Source organism: Chrysochloris asiatica, unplaced genomic scaffold (assembly GCF_000296735.1).
Source record: "Chrysochloris asiatica unplaced genomic scaffold, ChrAsi1.0 scaffold00044, whole genome shotgun sequence".
Taxonomy (NCBI): domain Eukaryota; kingdom Metazoa; phylum Chordata; class Mammalia; order Afrosoricida; family Chrysochloridae; genus Chrysochloris; species Chrysochloris asiatica.
The window spans coordinates 11,127,438-11,137,458 of NW_006408562.1; the positions used below are offsets into that span (position 1 = coordinate 11,127,438).

At 38.8% G+C, this 10,021-nt stretch overlaps 1 protein-coding gene across 1 annotated transcript in view; it reads left to right on the forward strand.

The window, feature by feature from the left end:
- Positions 1 to 10,021, forward strand: part of LOC102812135 (ubiquitin-protein ligase E3A-like) — an 86,362-nt gene that overhangs the window by 48,296 nt on the left and 28,045 nt on the right. Inside the window, exons 2-4 of the mRNA XM_006861923.1 lie at positions 1,840 to 1,903; positions 4,900 to 5,019; positions 8,716 to 8,760. Coding sequence (XP_006861985.1) covers positions 5,000 to 5,019; positions 8,716 to 8,760 — 65 coding nt within the window. The 5' untranslated portion in view covers positions 1,840 to 1,903; positions 4,900 to 4,999. The remainder of the gene's footprint in view (positions 1 to 1,839; positions 1,904 to 4,899; positions 5,020 to 8,715; positions 8,761 to 10,021) is intronic.

Genomic DNA, 10,021 nt, shown 5'->3' on the forward strand with positions numbered 1-10,021 from the left:
CTTCCAACCTGAGGGGCTCATTTTCTGGCACTATCTGATCGTGTTTCTCTGCTATTCATAAGGTTTTCAGTGACTAAATATTCGGAAGTAGTTCATCACTCCTTCTTCCTAGTCTGTCTCCGTCTGGAAGCTCATCTGAAACCTCTCCACCATGGGTGACTCTTCTGGTATTTAAAATACTGGTGGCATAGCTTTCAGAATCACAGCAACTCACAAGCCACCGCAGTACGACAAACAGACAGATTAGGTAAACAGATGGATATAGGCATTTCTTATTAGTTAGCCCTCTCTGTAAGAGATATGCAGATATAAATAAAATAACAGGTCTCAAAGTAGGGTGCTAATGGTTTAAATTTGCTTGCAAATGCACCTAAGACTTTGGATGATTATGGTTTCTGTTTCTTATTCAGTATCCTTATAGATTTGGTATATTATGTGTTGGAGTCCTAGTGTTGTGCTGTGGGTTAATGTGCTGGACTGTAAAGTCAGTTTGAACCACAAAGTTGGCAGTTCAAGCTCACTAACTGCTCCTGGTGGTGGTGGCTATGTGCCGTTAAGTCAATTCCTACTCATAGCAACCCTGTACAGGGTTTCCGAGGCTGTAAATCTTTACGGGAGCAGAACGCCTCATCTCTTTCCTGTGGAATAGCTGATAATTTTGAGTTGTTGACCTTGTGGTTTGCAGCCCGATTCGTAACCACTACGCTACCAGAGCTCCTTAGGAAACCCTATACAGAGCCGCTATGGGTCAGAACTAACTCGAAGGAGCATAACACCCTCAACAATATGTTTCTCAACACATGAAATGAATGCTAGAGATACCACATGAGGTGTGTATTAGAGACAACAAAATGCAAGTGCCTCCACCTCATGCATTGAACCAGAATCTCTGAAGTGAAATCTCTGGGACTTGATTTCTTCACAGATAATAAATTATTTTATCCCACAGACTTTATTCTCATGTTGAGAAACATTGTGAATGTGTAAGTGTGAGTTAAGAATTTACAAGGATAATTTGGGGCCTGTTATAAGCGTCAAAATTTGGGTTTTGAGTTCCTAAAAGTGCCAGGTGGGTTTGAGTTGCTGACTTTTAGATAAGCAGTCCCCGTGGTTATCCTACAGTGCCACACCATGACCCCTAAAATATACCAAGGTCCTATTTGCCAAGCATTGTTTATAAGTTTTCTCTAATACTTGAAACAAGTTTAATAGGTTTTAACCTCCATCCTACAGATTTATTAGTTTTTTGAAACTTAAGTCAAAAGATCGTAGTGGTTACGAGTAGGGCTGCTAACCTCAAGGTGTGAAGTTCAAAACTACCAGCTGTTCCACGGGAAAAAAATAAGGCTTTCTGCTCCTGGAAAGATTTACAGCCTCAGGAACCTTATGCAGGATCGCTATGAGTTGGAACCCTCTCCACGGCACATAACCACCAACAACAACACAAGTCAAAGGACTTGCCCATCACTGTCTGTCCTGGAGGAGGTAATAGGCAGATGCGTATACATACTTAGAAGGTGCTAGAGATCTAGGGTTACATTCAAGGGCATAGAGGCCTGCAGGCACACAGTTTTCATATGTTCTCATACTAGTATCAGCCCTGTCAGAGGGAGAAAGAGTGAAGGACGTGGGAAGCCTGGTAGGCGCTGTGGATGGAAATGGGAGCAGTACCTCTGCCAGCAGGAAACACCCTTCACATGCGGGCAGCACCTGATACATTTTTGGTTGCTCATAAATATTACAATGAGATGGCTTGATTTTATAGTAAGTTTTATTTAAAGATGCATTTCATTTTGAAAGTTTATAAAAAGAACTGAGTGAAGTATTTTTTATTTTCAGGTTACAAATCTGTAAGAGCCTGACTTTAGAATTCACCAGCTCATCAAAAGTTTGTCAAAATATGGTACGTTTCTGTTTTGTTGTATTCGTATTGTGTGCATATCTTACAGTCATGGCTTATGTCTCCTCTCTCTTAATGTTAGAATAATTACAGATGTCTTCCCATGTGTGAGATTGCCATTGTTAAAATTTTGTGTTAGGTGTTAACTGAGGAGTATATGAAATAATAACATTGTAAAACCTCTACCCTGAAGACCTGGTGTAGCGCTGTAGGATCAGCACTGGTCTGTGAACCACAGGTTGGCAGTTCAAACCCACCAGTTGCTCCTCGGGTTGCTATGAGTTGGTACCAACTTAGTGGCATTTAACAACAACAGCACCCCTCAAGGAACTTAGTGTTAATGCAGCCAAGTCGCTTCCGACTCATAGTGACACTATATAAGGTTTCCAAGTAGTTGGTGGGTTTGAACTGCCAGCCTCATGGCTAGCAGTCACGTGCTTATCTTATAGGGCACTACAGCAGGGTTCCTCAGGGAATTTGTTGTTAAGCACCGTCTAATTGGTTCTGACTCACAGCGACCCTGTATAGGGTTTCTAAGGAACAGTTGGTGGACTTAGAGTGATCCTGTAGAGGGTTTCCGAGAGCCGCTGGTGGCTTTGAACTGCCAGCTTTGCAGTTAGCATTCCAGTACATCTTACAGCACCACACTGGCATTAAGTCAGTTCCTATTTATGGGGATCCTATAAGATGGAGCTGTGGTAGCATAGTGGTTACGAATCGGGCTGCGCAAGGTCAGCAGTGAAAGATGAGGCTTTCTGCTCCTGTAAAGATTTACAGCCTCGGAAACCCTGTACAGGGTCGCTATGCGTCGGAACCGACTCCACGGCACACAACAACAACAACGTACAAACTAAGAAGCTCTGGTAGCATAGTGGTTACGAGTCAGGCTGCAAACCGCAAGGTCAGCAGTTCGAAACTACCAGCTGTTCCGCGGGAGAAAGATGAGGCTTTCTGCTCCTGTAAAGATTTATAGCATCAGAAACCCTACATAGGGTCTCTGTGAGTTGGAACTGACTCCACGGCACATAACAACATAGGACGGAAGGAGTTCTAGGGGTGCTATGGGATAGTCACTGGACTGCTAACCACAGGGTCAGCGGTTTAAACACACCAGCTGCTCTGTGGGAGAAAGATGAGACATTTGGCTCTTGTAAAGATGTACAGCCCTGGAAACCCTATATGGGATCACTGGTAGTTGGAATCGGCTTGATGACAGTGGGTGGATGGTCAGCAGGACAGAGTAGAACGAACTGCTTTTTAGGGTTTCCTAGACTGAATCTTTAAAGGAGAAAGGATTCATTTTGCTCCCTCAGCTATTGGTGGGTGTGAACTCCTGAACTTGCACTTAGCAGTCCAGTACTTAATCCACTTTAATGGGCGTCTCTCTCTCTCTCTCTCTTTTTTTTTGGAGTCCTGGTGTGGCCCTTTGGATAAGCACTGGATTGCTAACAGCAAGGTCAGCTGCATTGCTGAGGTGTGTACTTAAGCACTGAGTTCTGATCCTCTCGAGATTCTCAGATGCCTTGTTTCATCTTGGGCTCCATATCCTTGGTGGGAATTAGTCATTTTCTGTACCTGTCTGTGGTTGGTTTGAAGGTGTTAATTATGAATTAATTAAAGTGGGTCTTTCTCCTACTCCTAATTTTCTTGTCTCTTCAGTTTGCTTTTCAGATTTGGCCTGGATCTGCAGCTTGATAAGAAACCTGGTGAGTGCTGTAGGATAAGCACTGGACTGCTAACCCCAAGGTCAGTGGTTCAAACCCACCAGCCACTCCTCGGAAATCCTACATAGGGTCGCTGTGAGTTGCAGTGGACTTGATGGCACTAAACAACATACAGCTTGATGGGGGAACCTGAAAGGAAAAAATAGTTGCATTAAATGAGCTGGAATATTTCTGCTCACTGTGGGTTGGAACCAACTCGACAGCACTTAACAACAACATGCTGTCTGCCAGTACTACCGTATGATTAGGAGGCCAAGTAAATTTAAACCATGATCATCAGGGAAGTTCTATTAAGGTCAAGTAAGGGGATAGAAAAATAGGTCTATTGAGGAGATGTGTATATATTCTTCCGTTTTCTTTCAGGAAACAATCTCAGCTAGTATCTAGCTGAGAAAAAGGAGAGCATGCATTCATGTAGCACTTCGGGGATTTTGGCTAATGTTATATACCACCATTCTTAGATTTATAATAAGTAGGAAGACCCCCTACGAGATGGATTGGCAAGGTGGCAGCACCATTTGGCTCAAGTGGAGCAATGATTGTGAGGTTGGTACAGGACCAGGCAGTGCTTGGTTCTGTTGTGCATAAGGTCGCTATGAGTTGGTCCCAACTCATTAGCACTTAGCAACAATAACAAGACTTGGGTGCATGTATATACATATGTAGCTATTCCATTAAGCATTTACCTACTTGTGGACTGATTTTTTTCCCTTCGGTTAAAAAACCCCGTTACTAAATTAATGCCATTTAAATAGTGTCTCTGTTTTGGGGGTCTCAATCCGTGTTTTAAATAAATCTTTGCTTGTTTATATTGTTTACATATATTTTAGTCATGAAATTCTGTAGAGCAAAACTCACTCACACTACAACATTCCAGCTCTGGCTAGGAAGACACTCCCTCTGAGTTTCAGTCCATGTTCCAGCAGGAAGTCTGAGGTCTCAGACAAGCCAGTCCCCTGAAGGCCACTGAGTTGTAGTTCAGGGTTCTACCAAATCAGGCACCCACCCTGATTTGGTAGAACCAGAATTGTCATGAGGCTCAGACCAAAGTTTGTGTAAACTAATGTTTCTTAAAAGATCAAGGGCTTATTGCCACTTTTTCTCAAGTGACTAGGTCATTTAAATGAGATTGGGTCGGGGAAACTGTTTTTAAAAGCATTTGTAATGATTTTTGTGAATTTTACATTGACAGTTTAAAGCTTTGAAGATTGCCTTTTCAGCAGTGATTTGGATTATATTAAAGTATTTTAACTAAAGGTTTGTTTAATTTATTAGAATTATTAAGCCTACGGTCAGATCAAGTTAGCAGCTAGACTGGTGTGACAACCTGTTTTTAATCAGTGACTCAAAGCTGTGTTCACCCTGATGTCACCGAATGGCCACAGCTTGTAAAAGGTAATATTTCATGTATTTTACAGCCTTCTACAGACTGTCATTGTAAAGTCATGTGCATGCTGTAAATATGAATAGTTGACAGGTTTCTTGCTATAAGAAAAGTGGACTGGTCGAACTTTGAATAATCAGCTTTAATATCGCAGTGCTTTTTTTCCCCTCCATTGAAAACAATCAGTGCCAAACTAAACACCAAACCATATGCTGTCAAGTAGATTCCAGGTGTACAGGCGTAGGTGACACTCCATGGCTTGCTCCGGGTGTAACTCTTGAGGAACAGAGCACCAGGCTTATCTTGTGAGGTGCCTCTGGAAGGATTCTTTCCCAGTTAGTGGTTGAATACTTAATCATTGGCATCACCCAAGAAACCCTCGAATTCTTAGTAGCCACCACTAAAGACTTGTGTGACTAGAGCAGAAAAGTGGTTCTCAAAAAATGTCAGGTTTTTAAATAAGCATTTTATTGTAAACGTTATTTTAAAAGACCTGGGACTTTTCTTAGTAGGTGTTTTTTAAGGTGTGCCTTTTATGTGCTGAAAGTTTTAATGAAACATTTCCTTAGAAGTTTCTGCAACTTTAATAAAATGAGTACACTTTTTTTCTCTCTCCTACAGAGTTGCAGTGGAGGTCAAAGGAGTGGATTTCAGGGTGGAGGAGCTGCCCCAGTATTACTGGGAGTGAGCCATATTGGGATTTGCTAGCTCATGCTGCAGTATTTAGACTAGTTAGCATATTTTCTGCAGTGTAAAACTAAAGTGAAGACAGTTCCAAGATTTTATTTGCTTTTTATTTTCACTATTTAAATTTTTTAATGATTTAGTGTTATGATAAACTTAGGTTAGTTTCCCTCAGTAGTTTTTTTCTCTGATTATAGACTTTGAATTTGTTAAAAGTACAGGTACTTACTGGATTCTTTTAAAATTCTAAACACTTGACAGTACAGAATAAATGGCCTCTTTGGAGACTTAAGTAAGCATAAGCACTGGGAACTATTGCTGGATATTAGATACTTCAGTTTTAAGAGTTTGAGTCGTTACTTTAGGGGGTTTGGGGGAGAGCTTTTATTTAGATTATTAATTTTCAAAAATGTACCAGACATGCACTATTAATTCATTGCAAGCAAAGTGTTTCTGTAATGGATTTACAATTTAAATAGAAGCTGCTGTGTGCTTACCATGTTTACAAATACAGAGGGCAGGTCCTTTGTAGAGGAATAATCTTTAATCCTTTAGTTTTATCCTTTCACTTGATTGGATTGGTTTAACTTACTTATACCCTTTGGTTGGTTTGATTTATTAATGATGTTTATTAGCTCACACTACTTATATACTGTTATTATTAAATCTATTAAATTTATATTTGGGTGACCTATATAGATAGATAGATGCTACTGTTTACATTTTCCCTGGTTTAGGTGATAGAAATTGGAAAAATAGAATGTCGTTATCACTTAGTGACGTATGTAATCTCTCTCATATTTCAGAATCTCAAACTTTGCAGCAAATTACAGATTGTACTTCTGAAGCTTGGGTTTGCTCTCCTTCTTGCCTGTGTCTTACCTCTTTGCAGTAGTACTTTGATGTTTCCTATTGTGTGTCCTCAGCTTTCCCCTCTCAGCCTTTCTCTTTTCAGTTTGATTTTGAAAGTGTTGCTGTCTACATGTTTGAAAGCCTCTAATCTGCCTCTCTTCCCTTAGTGCCAGCAGGTTTGTTTTTTGTTTTACAAACCAGCTCTGCCTCCTTACAATATGACATCTGATGCTGGAGGGTCGCACTCAAAAATGAGTCAGCTGGCACATGGGGTTATCATCAGTCTTTAGCTCTCCTGTCGGGGAGATACAAGTGTGGAAGCAATCTTGGGGTACTTACCCACAAGGCTGCTGGAGACAAGGTGTGTCACAGAAGGGATGTGCTTGCTCCCTGGGGGAAAGGGGAGAGTGAAGTTTGTGCACTTGAGTCACTGCCATGTCACAGCTACCTCCAGCACATCCCATTTTTATTTCTTAAGTGTTTTTGTGCAAAATTGAAGGATAAATACACTGCAAAGAAGATCTAAACTATATCATTGAACTTGAACCTTATTTACTATTTATTTTTAATGTCCATTCTGAATGATCTTAAATCCCAAATTGAAAGTCCATTTTGAAGGTTTTATGAAGAAGTGAGTTTTGGGTTTTGTTCTGTTATTTAAACACCTAAGGATTGTGCAAAGCATTTTTTTTTTTCTTAGTGGCTCTGATTTTAAGATTCTTTTGTAAAAGTTCTTCAAAGTTTTCAGCTAGCTAAAAGCGTTAACAAGGAATCAGCATTATAATATTCATCTTAATATACATTTACTGATGCTGTTTATGAAAGGCTAATAGAAATTCATGGTAAAAGTATGTTTGTTGTTGTTAAGTGTCGTCAAGTCACAGTGGTTTCCGAGGAGCAGCTGGTAGGTTTGGACAGACCACTTTGTGGTTAGCGGTCCTATGTTTTTCCTACAATGCCACACCATAATGAGAGGAAAAATTGATCAAGGTTCCCAGAATGAAATGAAAGGCTTCTTAGTGTCTTAGAATTTTAAATATATCTACATTAAGATAGCAGCAGTATATTTAGAAATAATAGAAGATAATTGGCATTATTTATAACTGAAGTTAATTGATAATTATTCACAACAAAATTTTAATACCCCTAGGCATACCTTTGACAGGTAGTGAGTGTATCTTGCTAGTATATTTATTTTCACTACTGAACCAAAATAATCATGACCAGAATGGCAAATCTTACTGTTCAAAAATCATGAAGGTAATTAGATTTGAGTTTATCTAGAGCAGAGGTTGGTAAACTTTTTCTCAAAGGGCCAAATAATAAACATTTTAAGCTTTACAGTTTATAGTTCTTCTGCTCTTCTTGTGGCATGAAAGCTGCTATAGCTAACATGTAAATGAATCAATGTGTGTTACAATAAAACTTTATTCACAAAAGCAGATCGCTAACCCTAACTAGTTTGCCAACCTCTGATCTAAGATTTGGGACTATGAATATCAGTGAATTCCTATGTTATTCTGTATAAATAAGAAAGTGGTGGAAACGTTCTCAATTATGTGTTTTTATAATCAATATATAATTTTGTAATTGTGATTTGTTATACTGGTTTATATATTGATATTTTATGTGTAGTGTGTACATTTTACTTTGCCTTAAGAAAAATGTTGTTGTTAAGTGCCATCAGGTTGGTTACGAATCATAGCGACCCTGTATAGGGGTCCGAGGAGCAGCTGGTAGATTTGAACAGCTGGCTTTATGGTTCTTGGTCCAGTGCTTATTCTGCAGCACCACGCCAAGACTCCCAAGAAAAATGTAGTAAGGTTTTCACTAGTTCAGTCCTTATGATAAATATGTGTATAGCAATCTGACTGCTTTTTTCTTGCATTGCAATCTTTAATTACAAAAACCACACATTTTATTTAATACTTGAATCTTGTTTTCATATTTGTCTTCCAAAATAACACCTTTTATTGAACTATGGACTATTTTGCTTGCTTTTCTCAGTTGCATTTTGCTACTCTTTTCTTGCATTCCAATTCTTAGTTATTTTTAAAACTTTTATTTAGTGCTTAAATCTTGTTTTCATGTTTGTCTTCCAAAATAATATCTACCTTTTTTTATGGACTGTGGACTATCTTACTTAACTTTTACTCAATTGCCTTTTGCAGATCACCTGGAGAACCTCAGTCTGACGATATTGAAGCTAGCCGAATGTAAGTGTAACTTGGTTGAAGTGGTGTTAAGATTATGCTAAATAATATCATATTATTATAAAATAATTAAAACAGATTGTTTTTTTTAAGTAATGCTTTAAAACTCAATTGGGAGAAAAATTCTAATGTACATAGAAGCATGTGCACTTTTTTCTTTGCCAAATAGTTTTGAATAACCGTCTAAATGTTCACACTCTTCTCATACCCCATAAAGACCCGTGTTCTACAGAATACTATTAAAAAGTATTTCTGGAAAAGTTAAATGATCATGCAAGTTTGAGAAATGCTACTAATTTAGCCCTCTCTTGGGGAGTCGCAGTATACCAATAACATTTTAAGGGATTTTCAGTCATTGAACCCGTGTGTTAAAAAATGGAACTCCCTTTCAAGGAGTATTTAGCAACAGCTCAAAGAAGACAGAAACAATCATGGATCAGGCATGAATGACCTTCACGTCTCCATCTTTACCTATATACTTCATTTCATGTATCAGTATTTCCTTCTAGGTTCAGAAGATGAGTGGTTTTCCGCTTACCTACAGTCTACTGCTATACATATATGTCCTTTATTCCAGTCCTTACTACTGCAAAAACTTGACTTTAATAGCTACTCCTCCTCCTCCTGTCTTAAACTTAGGCCCTAAAAGCCAATCAGTAGAGTCTTGTATCAATTTTTAAATATATGCCTTAAATTAGAAAGTTTTGTCTTAAATTTCTGTTAGACCACGGCCTATTAATGCCCTCTCGAAATGAATTAATGAAGCCATTGTTAGTCTACAAGCACACATTTCCCTCCACACAGTGCTTACCTGGGAGTGGGGGAGGTACTGTTGGCGCATTATTTGAATAAAAATTTACAAATACACCTAAAGAACATTCTTTGTTGTTTTTAGGCAATTTTAGTGTTGCTTAGGATCCTGGTGACACTGTAGGAAAAGCACTGGACTGCTAGCTACAGGGTGGGCAGTTCAAACTCATCAGCTGTTCTACAGGAGAAAGATGAGGCTTTCTTCTCCCATACAGCTTTAAAGCCCTCAGAAACCATAGTCAGGGTCTTCTTGAGTTGGAATCAACTCATTGGCTCTTCCTAATGTGTGGAAACACATAGTCAAAAATTTTAACATGTGTTGTGAATACAGTTTTATAATTTGGCCTAAAAATAGTGTTAACGATTAACTTAAATCTTTTTATGTATTTTTTTTTTTTTTTAAGGTTTTTATTGTGGATTGAGTGAAAGTTTACAGGGTACATCATCAGTTTCA